The sequence below is a fragment of the Idiotropiscis lumnitzeri genome, chromosome 18, assembly GCF_059441095.1.
Source record: "Idiotropiscis lumnitzeri isolate Australia: NSW breed Sydney's pygmy pipehorse chromosome 18, RoL_Ilum_1.0, whole genome shotgun sequence".
Taxonomy (NCBI): Eukaryota; Metazoa; Chordata; class Actinopteri; order Syngnathiformes; family Syngnathidae; genus Idiotropiscis; species Idiotropiscis lumnitzeri.
Window position 1 is genome coordinate 223,369 of NC_142408.1, and position 18,739 is coordinate 242,107.

The 18,739-nt window shown below is 43.8% G+C and overlaps 3 protein-coding genes across 3 annotated transcripts; 2 read left to right on the plus strand and 1 right to left on the minus strand.

Annotated features, from left to right (window-relative positions):
* Positions 1-879: 879 nt before the first annotated feature.
* Positions 880-5,182, minus strand: trim69 (tripartite motif containing 69). The gene is made up of 6 exons (XM_088281400.1): positions 4,282-5,182; positions 3,641-3,736; positions 2,528-2,761; positions 2,004-2,026; positions 1,815-1,930; positions 880-1,536 (listed from the first exon to the last, which is right to left on the minus strand). The coding sequence occupies exons 1-6, from the start codon at positions 4,888-4,890 to the stop codon at positions 992-994; spliced, it is 1,623 nt and encodes a 540-aa protein (XP_088137526.1). The 5' UTR covers positions 4,891-5,182; the 3' UTR covers positions 880-991.
* A 2,891-nt stretch (positions 5,183-8,073) lies between these two features.
* Positions 8,074-16,497, plus strand: LOC148318757 (calsenilin-like). The gene is made up of 9 exons (XM_088280564.1): positions 8,074-8,187; positions 9,626-9,794; positions 12,544-12,668; positions 13,743-13,812; positions 13,915-13,985; positions 14,131-14,238; positions 15,113-15,217; positions 15,281-15,343; positions 15,417-16,497. Exons 1-9 carry the CDS (start codon positions 8,182-8,184, stop codon positions 15,462-15,464), a joined length of 765 nt encoding a protein of 254 aa, XP_088136690.1. The 5' UTR covers positions 8,074-8,181; the 3' UTR covers positions 15,465-16,497.
* Positions 15,418-18,002, plus strand: LOC148318758 (uncharacterized). Its single transcript, XM_088280565.1, has 3 exons — positions 15,418-15,500; positions 16,504-16,967; positions 17,495-18,002. The coding sequence occupies exons 2-3, from the start codon at positions 16,782-16,784 to the stop codon at positions 17,957-17,959; spliced, it is 651 nt and encodes a 216-aa protein (XP_088136691.1). The 5' UTR covers positions 15,418-15,500; positions 16,504-16,781; the 3' UTR covers positions 17,960-18,002.
* Positions 18,003-18,739: the final 737 nt, after the last annotated feature.

The window sequence follows — 18,739 nt, forward strand, 5'->3', positions numbered from 1 at the left end:
TGAATTGTCACATGTGTCACGTTGTGTCTGCGCTCACGTGATTGTTTTTGTTTCCTGCAGTTCAGTTGGATTGAGTGTTTTTGCACAGAACGTTTGTGAGGAGCAGGCGGCAGTGTTTGATTCACTTGCGATGCACTAAATTTCAAAATTTCCTCACTGGACAAATATCTCTCAAGCTGTGTAGAGATAGCAACCCAAATATTTGGGTGCATTTCAATACATTAGTCATCAGAGTGAAACAAATGTACTATATACATTCATTAAATTCTTGTGATATTGTGAAGGTCAGTCCTTAACTATTTTCGTCATTATTGTTTTTGTGATTCTTTTAAGTGTAAAATGTACATTTTTTTGGGGCTTTTCGCATCTTCAATCCAATCTAAATCAAATCATCAACATAATGACAAAAAATAATAACAATAATAATAAAACCAGGAATTTGTATCGAGTCTGGTTTTGAAAAGAGTTTTGAATTGAACTACAGAAAAAAATGTTGTTTTCCACCATATTCCAGTTTATTGATATGCACATTATTGAAAGATCAGTAACCATCGCCATCTTCTCTTCTACATTTCAGGTTGTGATTTTGTTTCAAGCTCACAATCTGAACCGTGTGTGATGTAGCCACTGATGGAAGTGTGAAAGTTTGTTGTCAATGTCATAATAAATCTGACGTTATCCAAACGGTATACTTTATGTGAACATTTTTTAATTTTCTGAATACTGGAAAACACTTTGCAGATCACAGGGGTCAAACTCCAGTCCTGGCGGGCTGAGGTGTGCTGGAAAACATGCTGGGAAGCGGCCCGCCAAGACCGCGTTTGTCACCTGTGATGTACATGCATCAATAAATTAACAACGAAAACGCTCGAGTTTTGGAGATGACAATATTTATTCGATGTATGACAAATACGTTGACGTCCATAGATCCGGTCTACAGGCTCACAAATGTCTCATTGTGTACAAAAGAAACAAAAACTTCACAGTAAGTTTAAATCTTTGGCAAGAAAACTTTAAGAGGCTCATTCTCATGCACTTTGTCCAGAAAGCCCAAATTGAAGTAAGGAAAGAGTGTCTCCCTGAAGATCTCCCTGAAGGTGTAGAGATGCGTCATGGTTTCGGCATTGTAGAAGGACACCAGACCTCTCTTGTAGTCCAGGTACACCCCAATCCTGGCCAGCGGCTCCTCCAGCGACAGAACAGTCGGCGGGGACGTGCCCGCCATGTACTGAATGCCGTAGGAGAGTGAGAGGGTCCAAAAGCCGTTGGCCGGAAGAGCTTTGATGACTCCCTTTCTGGGGACTGACTCCCGGGCCACGCCCACGGTCCACACGGTGCTGCTGTAGACTTCGATCTCCCAGTAGTGTCGTCCGTGGGTGAAACCCTGACTTCCGAGCAGCGACAGGGCGGCGTTGAACCGGTGCGGGTTGTCCTCCACGGCGTGGTTAAAAGTCTGGTAGCGAACGCAGGTCAGAGACGAGCTGAGACTGAGCCAAGGGTTGGCCGTGCTGGAGTTAAATGTGATGGCCGCGGGCACTAAAAGTCAAAGAGGTCACATGGCAAAAGGTTTGATGCTCCCAGATGGAGGCTACGTAAGAGGGTTGCATTTCAATAATCGATTCATCTTGTGATGATTTTGTCTGTTTGATGAATTAGGATTGATTATGAAGAATCAGATTTAAAAAAAAAAAAAAAAACTTTATTCAAACATACGTTAATTATGATTCACGTACTAGTAATTAATTGTATAATCGATTAATTGTCGATTAATAAATGAATGATTGCACCCTGTAAAGGGGTGTTAATTGTCGTACCTGGGTAAATGCTGCCTTTCATGGATTTCCACACGCGATACTGCAGAGGCCCCGCAAATCGGCCTTCGCACAGACTGGGAGGTGTAAAAACCGGCTTCTCAAACTTCAGCGAGGGTCTGCCAACAAAAGCAAAGAAAGGCAATGGAAACAAATCCCCGACGAGACGAGAATGTGTTTTGTCCCACTCACCTCTGGAGCAAAAGTTTGATGCTCTGAAATGAGAGAAGACGAGGAGAGAGTGGTGATTAGTTTTTTGTATCTGACGAGAGAAGGCTGTTTTTTCTTTTTCTTTTTTCCACATTACATCAGCGTCTGCGCTCACGCACTTTATCCCACCCAGTGGGAGCTTCCCGCGGCCGGAGGGGAAAGTCCCGCGGTCGTGGCCAGAGACTGGGACAGCGGCTCAACTAAACTTCTTATCCTCCTGATCGAGTGAGCTCACTCGCCTACATCCTGTCCGGCAGAGACTCTTTTGTTATCGGGAAGCGGGAACTACTTGAGCCTTGAAATGTGTGCATGCCGGAGCGTTTGGCTCTCTTCGGATCGTGCGCAGGCTTGACAGGAAAGGCAAAACCGTCGCAGCCAGCTCAGTTCAGTTTCATGTTCTTATGTCTACCGTCTTCAAATGACAACGTCAGCATTTTCCCTCCCTAATCGCCTCCAGAGCTGACTCAATACAAACGACCCGAGAGGGGAATTCCGTTTGACTTTACCCGCAGTAGAATGAAGGGATCCTGCTCCCTCAGCTTGTCTTCTATCTCTTGGAGCGCTCTTTGCAGACGGGAGATCTCCACACACAGTAGAGCCTTGTGCTCATCCAGACGGATCAGCTCGCGCCGCTCCTCCGTCTTCAGCTTCACCTGCAGCATCTTCTCCTCCTGGTAGAGGAACTGGTGCAGGTCGCTGAACTGAGCCTCGATGCGCTGCTTCAGGTCAGCCGTGTGCTCCTGGAGCAGTGGGGAGTCACAGGCAATGACTCGCGTTGCTGAACAACGTTAGTTAAGTAAACAACATACTTCAAATGACTTCCGTCAGGCCGACGTGGTGTGTCAGAAAAGTTACGGGACTGGTGTCAGAAAAGATGTTTCAAACGGAGCCGTTGTGCGAGGGACCTGAGCTCACTTGTTTGCCAACCAATAAAAGCGCTTCCCTTCATTCCCTTGAAATTCAGCGCAGAGCGAGCCGCACAGTCGACATCCGCAACTGTCGTGAATGAAATGTGATGGCGTCCAACACACACGCGGAGCTCAGAATCCGTCTGCCTGTACCTGGAATTGCATTACACCACCTGCGCCGCAACTTAGACCAGCTTTTTTCTGCTTTAAAGACAACTTTCTGTCAGCCAATTGTCAGTTGCGGAATCGCAAATGGCCTTTGCCAGTGAAGATGCGGCAGTTTTTACGCTGAGCGCAAATGCACCCCTCTACGAGAGCGAGTTTCCCGCTCCAATGTTTGTTTCATGATCAAGTGAGCATGTGTCCAAAAAGATCCAGCAGCATCTGCTTCTTGCAGCGGCTGCTTCGCCGTGACCTTTAATTCCCTGAGCATCTGCCAGTTCCTTCCCAAAAAGAAGAGCAATCTCCTTACTCACCTGACCTGACTTCGTGTGATTTCCGATGACAGTGCTGCAGAGGATCGTAAAAAAAGTTTCCCTCCAGGTCGAAGGCTTGGAGTTGCATTAGCCTCCAGAGGGCTTCCTTTGAAGGGGAACTTTCGTCGTGTGGTTTTGAAATGTATGTTTTTTGACACCAGTCCAAGAACGTTTCTGGCACACTTTTTGTCACAAGAACGTGCCACGATTACATTCAGGAGTGTTGACTTTTCACCTTAAGATTTTTGACTTCGTCCTCAGCTTCCCGGTCGCACTGCATTGCCGTGTTGAGCTCCGCTTTGAGGGAATCCATGGAACTGTTCAGAGATGCCTAATTGGAGAAGGACAAAGAACATTTTTCTACGCGCTGGCACCGTTGGGACCAAAATGATCGAACCTTTCGTCCGCTGAGGTAAGCCGCTGAGAATTCTGAATATTCTCCACTGATTGGGCAACATGAGACGAGTGCAAGCGTCTTCGATCCTGTTCCTCGAGGTCCGCTGTCCTGCCTTTTTTTTCCTCCCTGCTGCAACACATCCGAATGTTCAGAAAATCTGCAGACGCTGGATGACCATCCCGATCATTTGAATCGGGTGTGTAGCAGCAGGGAGAGATGCAAAACCGGTAGGACGGTGTACTTGGAGGAACAGGATTGAAGAGCCAGAATCTAGTGGTTAGAAGGTGTGCATCACAGTTGTGAGGTTCTGGGTTACAATCTGTGGTCTTCCTGTGCGGCATGTGCGTGTGAATGTTTGGTATTGGTTGGTGACCTGTGACCCCAAGATTTGAACAACTTAAGGCTTTATGCCCGGAGCATTTAAGACGAAATCGCACTGGTGCCAGAATGTCAAGACTTTTCGGTTGTCGTCAACTCACCCTGTACTTGAGTTGTGCCTCTTGCACGCACATCATGGTGTGGTTCCTGTGCTCTTGGGAGATTCCGCACACCAGACACACCAGCTCTTGATCCTCCTCACAGTAAAGCTTCAGCTCCTCCCGGTGTCGGCCGCAGCGAGGCGCGGGAGCGTCGGCGAGCCGGGTTCCGCCGCCGCTCTCCTCCAGCCCCTGACAGTAGCTCTCCACGATGTTGGCCACAATGCGGTTGGGCCTGTAGTTGTGCCCGGGGTACACCTTCCTGCACTGGGGACAGGAACCCGATTCTCCTTGGCTGTGGCCCCGCGGCCCAGTCCAGTAGCCCTCAATGCAGCCCCGGCAGAAGGTGTGATCGCAGGGCAGCGACACGGGCTGCTTGAAAAGATCCAAGCAGATGGAGCAGGTCAGGTCTCGGCTGATTCTGTGTGCGGAGCTTTTGCTGACGGGAGTGATGGCAGGAGGCTGCCGCTTCTCCGTGGCCATCGGCGCGGCAAAGTCTCCTTCTTTTGCCTTCCAGCTTTTCCTCTCTTGCTTGCCTCCCTGGTTGAGTTTCTCCACATTCTGCAGATAAGCAGACTGGATTTTCTTGACTTCTTTCTGGTTCTTACTCATGTCGCTGCCTTCACAAGCCGCCGGCCGCCTTGTCTCTGTGGCCTCCTTCCTGTTGACTGTGGAGAAGTGTGTGTGTGTGTGTGTGTGTCTGGCGGGAGCGGGGGGGTTGCGGGGTAGCAGCAGCCTCTCACATCCGTTGATAGTGAGCGAAATCTCCTCCTCCCCGCGAACCGCCTCCTCTCTCCAGACCGTCACAACACATCTCAGCCCGGAAACAGAGGCGGGATGTATTTCTTGAGCCGCATGTTTGTTTTAACCGCGTCTGGGCAGCCGCTGCAACAAAACTCCAAGCCACAACCCTCTTAGTCGGCAGCGGAAAAATGTGAATCCACTTCATGTGCCTCTGAGGACATTTAAGACACACGACAATCCTGTGAGATTGACATCAGTTTCTGCAGAAACCAAGAACAAGCACCAACAGGTTGCCACTGAACTGAACTTGCCCTCGCTCTTTTTGTCCACTTTTCTGTCTTCTATTTACATTCTTGAAGAACTCAAAACATGTGTGCAGCAAACCTCTTTGTGCACGGCGCGTTATTCCTCACTGACGCGTAATGACAGGCCAGTTGACGAATGCTGGCAGTCTGCGTGTGTGTGAGAAGTTGCTCAATTCCCATCCTGTCCTCGTGCGTGGGAGTATTGAGGGCGGCGACCAAATTGTTTACTGGGAGCCAACTTTGTGACAAATAAATGTGACGTGAGAAAACAGATTTTTTTTTTTTTTTTTATTTATTGTATTTGACCGCTACAAGTCATTTGTGACAAATGAGGACAAGCTTCCTGGCAAAGGCCACGGCAAATTGACACCATCAAACATGTTTCCTGTCATCACTTATGTTGTCTTTTCCATTTTTATTGTCATCTCACTAAGATGCAAAGAATTGCGGGCTTTGGATGTACCTGGAGAGCTGCATCATCGAATGCACTTTCCTACACTAATACTTCACAAGCAATTTGATTTCAACATGGAAACATTTGCAGTGCAGGTTGGAAAAAAATGCGCAGTAAACCAAACGGAACCATTCCTCTTGACTCAACTCTTTCCGTTCAGCAATATTTGTGGGATGCCTGATGTGAATCATCTCCATCGGATTGAGGTCAGGACTCTGGCTTGGCCACTCCGGAAGGTATATTTTCTTGTGTTGTAGCCATTCAGCTCTTGATTGACTTTTGCCTTTTGGATCCGGTGCTCACAAGTTACACGGAAAAAACGTGAGCGTCCAGGCCTTGAGGATGGAAAAGCGATCCCAAACCACGATGCACCTCCAAGATCACCGTCGGAATGTTTTGATGCACATGGTGTGCTGTGCCGGGTTTTTTCCGCACACGTAGACTTTTGTGTCCCTTCCAGACAGTCCGACTTTGGTTCCTTTTGTCCACACAATAGTTTGCCAGTTCTGGGTTTTGTGAATGGCGTGATTCCTGCACGACACGCAGCATCAGACCTGCGGTTGGTCATTTCGCAGGTGAGCTCAGGCCGGCAGATCAGAAAGAGGAGGTCTACGCCGCTGTGGGAATGATCACAGTCGATTTCAAATGTGCCACAAAAGTTGCATGTTGACATGCGCGAGGCAGGCGCATGAGTGTCCAAAACATCTGCGGCGTCAAATACGAAGCTTCAATTTCATTGTTTCAAGAGAACGTGATTGGATTATTATTTTGATCACTGTCAAGTTTCACTCCAGGCATTTTCTATTCTACTTGTCTTAGCAACGAAGGTGGGCTAAAACAACCGTTGTTGTTTTACTTGAAATATTTTTCAGCACCATTTTGAACTCACCGGATCATCGCTAGCACCACTCTAGCGATGCCGTAAACGACGTCTCGATTCCTGAAAAGAAAGAATATTGCCTCTGGTCTTCGGGAACAATAAAAATGACACTGTTACTTCTTAATAAGATCTCATTTTCCCATCCATAAAGGATCGCACTTCTTAATCAATTCCATTTGACTAAAAATCATCAAAGAGGGTTTCTTTTCTTCCTCAAAGAATGTTGGTCATGGGCGAGCGTGATCTTTTCTTTTTATACACTTAGAAAATCCTCCCTGTTATTTGCACAGTCTGTGTTTTGCCGATGAAGGCTCATTTTTCATGAGCACTTTTTGGTGGTTACATGAAATCATAACGGTCGTATTTGTGGCAGGGCCACTGAGAGTGCCGATGTGTTCGCAGGCTGCGCGTGTGTGTGTGTGTGTGTCGGGGGCGGGGGGTGTCGTCAATTCTGAGAGGAATGTAACTTTCGTGCAGGGAAGGAGAAAATCAAAGCAGCTCCGTAACGCACGTCTGCGCACATGCACATCCACCGTTAAACTCTGAAATTGGAGGCTAAAAATATTACAGATCTGGAAAGCACTCGTCAAGAGTTTGATTAGGACAATGTGGGATTTGACCTTGCTGTCAATATTTGGAGGTAGAAAAAGGTGTTTTTTTGTGATTGCATCTTTTTTTTTTACAAATGTGGAAAGCTGTCATCTGAGCCTTTAATATGACATATGAGTTGATGTCTTTTGATGACATTTCCTTTTTTACGTAATTACTAATGGACCCTAAAAGTGTTTTGCAGAATGAATGAATGAACTTTGACCCGCTACCACAAACCTATCTGCTGAATCTACTTTTTAATTTTTGAAAACAATCAGAAAAAAAAAACGGCAGGAAAATTTCCAGTTTCTTGGTTTTTGACCGAACAACAACAGGAGATTTTTGGGCCCTTAAAAAGAAACGTCATCTCATCCTGGGCAAAATGTTTTTGCATCTTTGAAAGCTGTCAGCTGCCCCTTTAATCTCAAATCTTTCTGACTGTGTTAGCCTTGAAACTTGACTTTTGGAACACTAAAAAAGATACCTCAGCTGAGCAAGTATGAAAAAAAGTTTTCCAACTTTAATATTTTCTTGTCAACTAACTATTCAACTTTGCCTTTCGCAAACTGGCCAAACTTTTATATTTTCTTTGCAAGCATTCCTTCACATACATGAGCAATGCTTGCAGGTATATTAAAAGTCAATTCTTACTTTTTTTGTGATTTCCTTGGAGAGGCAGGACTGAGCTCAGAGCGAATCTAATTGTATTTCATAACATACTGTACGTCGGCACGTAAACACCCCCCCCCTCGGAATCTTCCTGCAGATTTTGATCTGATGGTGAAGTCAGGTGAGCGAGCAGATGTGCTCCTCCTCCTCCAACGAACTCCTCGCCTCTCTCTCTCGCTTTCTTTGTTTTTGCATTCAGCCGCAGCTCACCCAGGACAATCACGAGAGCATCGCGGCAGCTACGAAGGCAAGCAGGCACCATGCAGGTAAGCGCGAGTGTTCGTTGACCTTTCTTTCAATGAATATGTTTGACTTGATCCGGATGTTGCTTACTGAATGTGATTTTCTGTGGTGGTGCCACAATCGTCTGCACGTGAGATGCCTCTTTATTTCAGAATTTGTCTCTCAAATCACTTTTGCCTTGCATATTTTAGGATTATTTTTCAACACAGGAAAGAAAAGCTGCAAGCAGCCTGACTATATTTTTATTTCATGAGCTTTTTAGAAGAAAAAAATGTTTGTCTTTTTTCTTGCTGTATCATGCAACACACAACATTTGCGTGCAGGTGAATACGTGGCTTTTCGCTTTTGAATGTTTTTTTTTCTTCTTCTATAAATGGTCTAATATTTTATTGATGCAATTTTAAGGAGTGTGAATAATTGAGCAACACCACGCATGTGTGCTCCGCCGCTCTCTTTTCTTATTCACACAGAAGGGACAGCCAAGCGTCGCACACTGCACGCTATTTTTAATTCATGTGCGTTCAAAAACACTTTGATTGCACTCATGCGTTCACTGGCGCATTTAGAAACATCTTCAAAGAAAGGAGGCAACTGCGTGAATGGATTTGCCAATTTGGTTTCGCTTTGTGCACCAAATTCAAAAAGTGTCCGATATGATGACTTTATGCCCAAAATCGAAATGCGAACACAATTTTTTGGGGAATTATTTTCAGCTCTCTTAAAATCCAGACACAATGTCCGCAGTGGCTCAGTTCTCACTGAAATATTCATCTGTCTGCAGCGACCCCTGATTTTGCTCCAGTGTCAGGTGACATGACGAAAAGTTCAAGAAAACGGGGTTATTTTTAGAAGCGCTCTGGAAATATTAGATGTCTACATCATCATCATCTGCTCACATTTTCTCTCTTATTGTACATTTTCAAGTCGTGTCTCAAGAAAAAAAAAAAAAAAGAAAAATTGGGGGAGTTCAAAGTCCTTTTAAAAAAATTAGGGGGAAAAAAATGTCAAATCTGGAAAATAAACAATGTACATTTTGTATTGCGTCCCAATTTGCTGGATTCTTCGGGTGAGTGCGATCATGAGAATTTGGTTTGTTCTAAATAGCACACAGTCACTTACTCACTCTTTGTTTACGGCGCTAAAATGTTCCGCTTGACTGAAGAGGAGCTTGTCTGGTTCCCACACATTTGAACTGGTTTCAGGTTTTTGCGCTAGCGCTTTAATGTCACTTGAATTTGCGGATGTGACTCAATGACACATTCACGTCAAATGTATCTGAAAACAAATCAAAAATCAAACGCTAATACGAGAAATCACATTTAAAAACGCAAAACAAACTGTCATACAACTGGGAAGTTATTCCACAAGCAAATCAAAGGGGGCGGGGGGGATTCATTTGGAACAGACATTTCGTAAGTGAGTCTCACTCAGTCTTTGCTGGATCTATTTGTGTCTGGTAAGGCAGAAGACAAGGAAGTGGACGGCGGTCTGCTGGCTGATGGGAAAGAGGCGAGCCCGGCCGGACAGGCCGAGGGCTCCAAGTGGCAGAGACCCAAGTTTTCACGAAAATCTCTCATGAGGTGCTGTCTGGTCAAGTGGATCATCGCGAGCACCACTCAACAGGGGCCAGGTAGAACTATTCTCACTTTTTTAAAGCAGACAAGAGTGTGAGGGGGGGGGGGTGATATTGGATTGGCATTAAATGTTCAATCACGTTTCAAAGCATCTGGAATGCACAATTGAATGATTTGTAACGATGTGATCGCCATCTACTGGTCAAAAGGCAAACTTCCACAGCCTATGAAAAAAATGGGACTTTGGGTAACTTTCAATGATGAGTTTGACAATATTCAATTTGGACACTTTTACCACAATAAATTTGTGGTCATTTTTTGCAATGAACTGTAACCTCCAAGATGAAGACAGATGTCCACACACAAGAACACTGTTTGGTGTCGCTGTTCATTTATTCAGATATTTAGACAGATTGATGGATGATGAAGGGACTGAAGTGATTGATTGATTGACAGACTGATTGATTTCTTGCATTTTACAGCATTTGGTCCAAATGAACAACCATAACGATGTGTTACAAGTCAAGCGATTTAGAAAACCATGTCAACTTGACTCGACTTATGAGACTTTTTTCGCACGCTTGACTCGTGCAGTCGGCATTTCATAGAATAGAAGAACATCGGCGCTTATGTTATTTGTATGGTATGAGCTAACGTGTTTTGGATGTTATTGTCGTGTGGGAGTGCGTTTCTGTCTTCCTCATGTCTGAGTGTCAACATCATCGTGAAGGTGTCACAATTTGTTTGGATTTTGTGGCTACTTTTCTTTCTCAAGCCAACAAACTACGACGCTTGTAAAAATGCCTGCGATGATAAAACATAAAAGGCTGAGCATACTAACGAAAAATGTTTGGGCCTGCCAGTAAACATCAAAATTGGTGTTTTTTTCCAAAAGAGTCCCTTTATGAAACATTTGAAAGTCTAAATCAAATCTCTTTCTCTGTACACGTAAGACACTAGAATTCCTGGATTTGGACAACGACTGATCCATATTATTCCTTGGCTTCCAGAGACCACAAGATGGCGTCCTTTTTTTTTCTTATTACACAGGCATTAGTGCCTTAGCACAGAAATACCAAATTGGTCAGTTTTTTCTCTGACTTCCAGAGGATACTTTCCCCAAAATAATTATCGAATTGGCATCCAAAAGGTCTTGTTGCCATTGTCCAAATATTTGTGAGCAGCACGATGGCGGACAAGAGGGAATCCTCCAAGCCACAGGAACATTTCCGCAGGCAACAAAACGCGCTGTTCCGCTTTCGACCCCCCCCAATATGTTGCCTCTTAACCATTGATTGGCCCTCTGCTACTTCAACAGAGTCCATGATGTGACGCACACTCCTCATTTGTGGACCACGCTTCCCTTTTGTCGGCCCTGAAGCAAGCTGACAAACGCGTTAAAACAACACGACTTTGCAAGTTGAAGTGTTACGGCAGCCCCGACAAGCCTGCTGAGCGCATGCGCCGTACTTTAAACAAGGCGCCGTGAGATGTGCTTTAAGATCCCAAGTATTGACAAGGCGAGCTCCTTCACTCTTAAGTGCTCTTCATATATCCTCGGCATCAGCGGATATGGATCATCGCTCGCTCGCTCGTCTGTTTGTTTTTTTTAACAGCTTTGCATCCTTGAAATGACTGAGCAAGCGGAGACTAGCAAACGTCGTAGGTGAGAGGAGATGGTGGTGGGTCGCCACCACTAGCGATGGAGGCTAGTTGGGGATCATGTGAGGGCATCGATGCGCTTTATCGTCGTCATCCAGCGGCATGTGGCGCAATTCCACGTCAACTTTTTGCTGCGATTGTCGTGTAACTGCCGGCACGTTCTTTTTGGAAGCTCCTCGCCATTAAGTCTCTTTTTTGGTTTGCACAAGAATCCTGTCAGATGCCGTCATGGGATTGGATGGCATGGAAATGATCGCAATTGTCGTTGTTGCTGCCATGTTTTATTTTGTGCTTAAACAGTTTGGGATGTGTGAACCTTTGTTGCAGGAAGGTAAGACGCGCGCTGCCTTTCAGATTCAACCGTGAGCTTCGGGTTTTCATCTACCGAGTCGTGTTTCAAAAAAACCAAACAAAGTCTTTGCAAATGTAACATGTTATTTTGCTTTGCCGCATCAAACGGAGAACTCAAGTTATTCGAAATAGCTCTCGTGACGATGTCGTGCAGTCATTTGAAACGGAACAAACGTGTTGTTACATCGGGAGAGTGTATTTAAATGTGGTATTCATCTCAATCTTTCAACCGGTCTTGTCTCTTCCCGCTTTCCTTTTGTGTTGCACATTTGTAAAGATGGTGAGTATGTCCCGCTACATTTTAGTCAGTTGATAGTTTTGCACTTTTGACACAATCCTCCCTTTTCATAGTGGACATTTTGAATTTGAAATACGTCAAAATGGATAAATCCATCCAAAATATAGATTTGGAATATGCAGTTGTAAAGTTCAAATGGCAATGATGATTTATTTTTTTTTTTTGGGGGTGGGGGCACTTCAAGTGTGCGTTCTTGGTACGCTAAATGCGAATAATTCAGACTACTCGGAAGTAAACGACATCCAAAGTGTCCAAAATGAAAGTCGATTAAAAAGTGCTCTGCTTATGTCCGTTCTGAGTTCTTTTCCCAGCACTTATTTTGTGTGTTCTTCACACCGCCCTCACTTTTTCTGTTGCATCCACATTTAAAGAATGAATTTGTTTTGCCTTTAATTTTTCTCTGGTACATTTTTACGTTGACATTTTTATTGCCGTGTGTTCACATCCCTCTTTGGCTTGTGTTTTTTTGTTTTTTTTTCCTCTCCCTCTGGCAGACAGCATCGACAGCGACCTCGAACTCTCCATGGTACGTCATCAACCCGAGGGCCTTGAGCAGCTCCAAGCGCAGACGCAGTTCACCAGGAAGGAGCTTCAGTCCCTTTACCGAGGTTTCAAAAATGTAAGAAAACGAAGCCCCCGATGAGTCAACCAAATAAAATTGAAAAAGAAATGTTAACAAAACAAGACTGAAGCCACGTCTAAAACCTATTTGCGTCATTTTCCAACTTCACGGCCTGCTTTTAGGTCTTAAACGTCGATTCTGTTTTCTGTACATGCGCTACAACGCTGAGTTGGAGTCATCACATGATTGATACGGTCCATTGTTGGTGCTAATGCAGTTGCACGTTTGAGTGCACTTTAAAGGAGGTCAACTGTAATTAAAGTGGAGACGACAAGTCAGCTTTGCCAAAATGCATTAAGGATGCGTCTCATGACTTTGCGGTCAGGAAGCAAAACCGCGTTGCTTTTACGGTGGAACGTCAAATGCCCGACACAATCTGTACAGTCACGCCAGTATTTTTGTTTAGCAACGTGTCCGCCGCAGCAACGCCGAATGACAATTGGACTTGCTTAGCCACTCGAGCTGCGCCGCCAAGTCGCGTCCTGGTCACGAAAAACCTTCTTGACTGGGCTCATCCCGCGCTTGAGGGGGAGTGGCTGCGATAGGACGGCCCCCTCAAAAAAGGCTAATTTCAGCAATGCTCTGAAACTTGGAGACTAAAAAAATGTAACCTTTTCATTCAAGACTAAAAAGATGTTAATGACATTCAGTACTAAAAGAAATGCATTTTGATTTGTAACACAACTGACTTTCCAACTGAGCATTCTTTTTTTTTTCTATTTAATATACAACATATTTGGTCCATCTGCCAATTTACGTTTAATTATTCACATTTTGGCAGATTCACTCATTTTATTTGTTTTCTTTCACACCAAGATGGCGCCAACGCTCTGGCTAATTAGTGTCAAGGAAGTATATTGAAGTCGTGCATCTCAAGTGAGAGACTAAGATCTTTGTATGTCAGGTTGGCGCAAAGTTTAGCCTGTGTCGATAGCGGAAATTACAGACAGTCTTTGACATACCTCTGGTGCTTTTTTTTTTTTTTTTTTTCAACAATGTGACAAGCATAATAACACATTTCATTGTTATACTCTTCCCTCTTGATGTTATTCCTTCCTATTTCCACAAAAGGAATGTCCCAGTGGGCTCGTGGATGAAGACACGTTCAAGACCATTTACTCGCAGTTCTTTCCTCAAGGAGGTAAACGTGATGAGAAATGCCAAAAACGGTTTGCATTGTTCTGAGGAATATTGCATTCTATTGGGCTGCCTTCCACAAGCGTTGTCCTCTTTTGCTCCCCAGATGCCACCATGTACGCACATTTCTTGTTCAACGCTTTTGACATGGATGGAAGCGGCGCCATCCGATTCGAGGCAAGTTCACCGCTCAACGTGTCGCTGTCAAATCGTTGGATAATAATACATTTAATTTGCAAACGCCTCTCTGGCTGTACACAGTAATGTTCAAGAGTACAAACAACACGAGCGCATTTAAGCACTAACCAGATGACCTTTGCAGGACTTTGTGCTGGGTTTGTCTGTGCTGCTTCGAGGTTCGGTGACAGAGAAGTTGCGCTGGGCCTTCAATCTCTATGATATCAACAAGGACGGCTACATCACTAAAGAGGTTAACGTTTGCCCTGTGTGAGAAATATGGAGCCAAACTCTCTCACTACATGTCAGCATTGGAAATGTTTGGATTATCCAAGTTTAGAGCTTGAAAGCTTTTTCACCATACAGCCATGAAAACATGTCAGGAAACTTCATTTGCGGTTAATCAGAGGCACTGAACACGGTGGCTGATAATTAATCCATATAATAGATCGATCGCTTTCTCATAGGTTCCAGGTCACATTAATGATGGTTCAATTTTATATATCTCATTTCGCATTGGATCAGGGGTGTGTAGACTTATATATCCACTGTATACGTGTGAACGCCAACACAAAGTATTAGTACTGAAAAAATTACATTCACACATTAAAAAAGTACATTTTATTTTTGTATTTTTTTTACTTTGTTTTTTCCTCTCTTGCCTGCCTTTTTTCCAGGCACAGTGATTTTAATTTTTTTTCCATTTTTCACTTTGAACTTGCCAAGTTTCACCATTGATTTTAATTTCTTTTTCCCCCCTGATTTTCATTTTTAATGGCACTTTGGCGTGAAAGGTGCACGGAGCGCATTAACTCGTTTTGTAAATTAAGTAGTGCGCCCTCTGCTGTCCTCAACCATTACAGACTGAATTTACGAGTGACACAATCCCGATATGGTTTTTTTTTTTTGCTCCAAAATGGCATAATTCTGATATCGTGTATTTGATTATGGCAGCAAAAAAATGTTTTCTCTTTTTTTTTTTTTCCCCAGGGCCAATATGTGTGTTTTTGCATATTTTCAATGCCAAAATGTGATGGCAGTGTTTTCTCTCCATAGAGAAAATCGTACAACTTTCACTGTTGTGATTTCTTAAGTCATGTTTAAATATTTTCATGTGCGTCTTGCAGGACATGTTGGCAATAATGACATCCATTTATGACATGATGGGCCGGTACACTTTACCGAGTGTACGAGAAGATTCCCCTTATGAACATGTGGAGAAATTTTTCCAGGTATGATGACCTTTTGGTTAAATCCTGGTTTTGAATCAATCTATTGAAATGACAATTTCCCAGAAAATGGATCGGAACCGTGATGGAATGGTGACCATCGATGAATTCATAGAAACCTGCCAAAAGGTAAATCCGGAATGACAGCCGCCCTTTGGAGCCGATTGCATGACATTTACTTTGTGTTCCGTCTTTGGAACAGGATGAGAGTATTATGTCTTCCATGCAACTCTTTGAGAACGTCATCTAGCTTCGAGAGGAGGAACTGGAAACGTCTCAGCCTAACGTAAACCTTAGCAACCAATCAGCATAGTTTTTTTTTGTTGTTGTTGGTGCCGATTAGAAGTCAGATGTGTTAGGGCAGGAGGGTTTTACTTTTATTTTCAAATTTACGTTTGATTTGTGTCATTTCTTTGACAATTAAATAATGACACTTTATTCAAATGAACTCATTACATTAGGTTTCTTTTGACTGGCAACAAGTCCAAGGTGTTAATCTAGCCCTAAACTTATATAATAAAAAGCAGTGCTTGCCACCATCTTGTAGCATCTTTGGGGGATTTTGTATCACTCTATATTATTTTACATTACATTAATGTTTGCCAGTTCAATGAAATGTCCATTTTACAGATGCCACGAGTGCTGCGCCGCATATTTTGTTAAGGACTTAACCAGGTGAGCCTCAATGCCTAATTTGAAAGCCCAACATAAAGATTGAGGTCAAGCTGGTGTTTTGATGAAAGATTTGACGTTGGTTAAAGCTGTAATACTTTTTCTGACGGTTTGAGTCCATGAGTCTGACTTTATTTTCACAAATGAATTTCAGAATGGAATCAAATGGCAGGAACCAAGGTAAAAGTCAAAAAGACGCAAGAGAAAAAGGTTGTGTTAAGTGATGATGAAAATCTTGTCGCAGATCAGTTATGGAATCAAGACACCTGGGAAACTCAGAATACAAAATTCCAAGTATGCCATCCGATTCACTGACTTGGTAAAAAGATGACGGCAAAAATGCAATCAAGCAAATCGTTATGCAGTTCATGTTATAACAAAGGAGCTTCACATGGTTAAATAATGTGAACAAGTGTGTGACTGTCGCCAGTTTCCCCTTGGAGGCAACATGATATGAAGCAACACTGCCAATAAAAGGAAAAAAAAAAATCTAAGCCAAACGTTGAGTGATTTCATTGGACGGAAATGTCTGTTAACAATCAACTCTGTTGTTTTACATTCTCTGGACTCAAAACATGCCGTGCAAACGCAGCTTTGCTGTCTGCTGTGTTCTGTAGGATGAAAAACGGGCCCTGAAGCCTCTCAAGCCGTCCTCGTGATTGTGAAGTCACAGCATGTCAACGAACAAGTTGCGGTTTTTCAATGAGTGGCGACACAGTAGGAACTCAATGCACCCCTGGAAAAAGACACGACAATTTTTGTTCTGATTTAAAAAAAAAAATCACATGTAAATGTACGTCATTGATATGTAATGATGAGCTAAAACCTTGTCGGTATGTTTTGGATCACAAACGCAACATCATCCTCTGTCTGCATATGTGCTGAATAATGCCACATGACCGTGGGAGGTCAGCAAAAATCATTCAACCTGTACTGTATTATTCATCTTGGGCCAATAGGCACACGTGGGGGGCGGGGCTTAGCACGTGTTGGTATAGAATTAATGATGAAAACGCAACCTTCTGGATCAAATGGGTCGCCCCATCAGCATCACATTGTCTGCCTGGGACAACGGCGAAAGGTAACGGCATTGCGCTTCTTCTTTAGTGTGTGACAAAAAAGTTGGCACTTTTTGCACGTTATTCACTAAGTAAATATGATGTAATTGTGTTCAATATTAAGTTCTTAACGTTATTATTTTTGGTTTATTTCTTTCATGAAACTTACGACTAAATACGTGTTACATAAATTTAAATTTATGAAAAAAAATAATTGTACTATTTTTATCTTCGACTAACATGTTTGTTTGTGTTTGTTCTTATTTTTTTTTTAACCAAACTACTTTCACTCAGTTCTTGTGATGTCAGTTTAACGAAGCAACTGTATCTTTTTTTTTTTTTAATTAATGCATCATTACAGCCTTGTCGAAGCAGTCATTTTTTCGACCGTCTAGTTTTTATGACTGCCTTTCCTTGATGCTGTTTGCTTTTGAAGTGTTTTTGATACACAATGCTGCAGATCATCACCAGGAACAATGGTCGTGTTTAACTAAGTTGGTTTTAAGACAAACTCTAGAAACTATTCAGCAACATCCATGTGTGTTTGCAGGACCTCCAGACTGTGATGACAGGCCCGCAGAAGCTTGTGTCGTTGTGGCTCGTGTTGCTGCTCATCGTAACGTTGAGTCCGGGTGCGCGGTACGCATCCAGTCAGCGTGGCGGTGGTGCGCAGAAAGGTAGAAAGAGCAACAAGCCGCCTGCCTCCAAGGGTCACGGCCTCCCCAAACCGGGCCGCAAGTGGGCGGGGCCAGCGGTGGCCGGCGTGCTGGGGGGCACGGGCACCGGATACGGGCTGGGCTTCCTCGGGAGGCCCAAGCACGGTTCCGGGGGGCACAGCGGCCAAAAGGTGGAATCCTCCGGGCGCTATGACCAAAAAGGCCAAATGTTTCGCAATCAGTCGAGGTGGAGGGTTTTTCTGAAGGCGGCGGCGGCGCCGGCGCACGTGAGCAACCTCTTCCTTATGCTGGGACACACACTCACCTTCCTCACAGGTTTCTGCATGGGTGCACTTTGACCTCCATCTCCAGCGGAAATAGAAAGACAATAAACATTTGCAAGTGAAATTCCCTTTTGCTATATCTTGTGCACTTATTTACAAATACTCAATTATGTTTATGGGGCAAGGAACTGGCGTCAATTCAGCATCATCCATCCGTGCTTTAATGTGGACTCTTTCAATTTCAAAGCTGGACACTTTTAATAGTACGGCAAAAGCCCGAGAATAGTTTTGAGTAGACTCACCTGGAATAACAAAAATCTGTCGGTAAATGATTCTTTATGGTCTACAACTGTATTCATAAAGTGCATTTCACAACAGCTGGCGCTGTCACAACGCACTTTCCATAAGGCGTCAATGAATCCTTTTTCATTCCTTGACGCACTTTATCGTGACAGGTTCAACTATTTACGTACTACTTTTCTACTAGATGGCAGAAGGTAGAACAAACGTCTTGCAGGGACGGTTCCAGGATTAAAGGGGTTTTCATCTTGCATAGTTTAGAGCAGTGGTTCCCAACTGGGTGGCCCGGACAGATGCAAGAATATAAACAAAACCTTGCAGTACTTCCGGTTTATTTAGTAACAGGTTAATAGCTCCGGATAATCTTTCAGAGGCAGCCAATAATCGGGCTTTTGCTGATTTTGATCAAAAGAGCAGGAGGGGAAATGCTCAAATTCAGACAGTTTATCCCGATTGGCATCATATTTAGCATAATAGTTAACTTTAAGTGCCTGTCATTCTTGAAATGAATTTGACCAAGAAGGAAGAGTGATAAGGCAGACAAGCGAGTCCGAG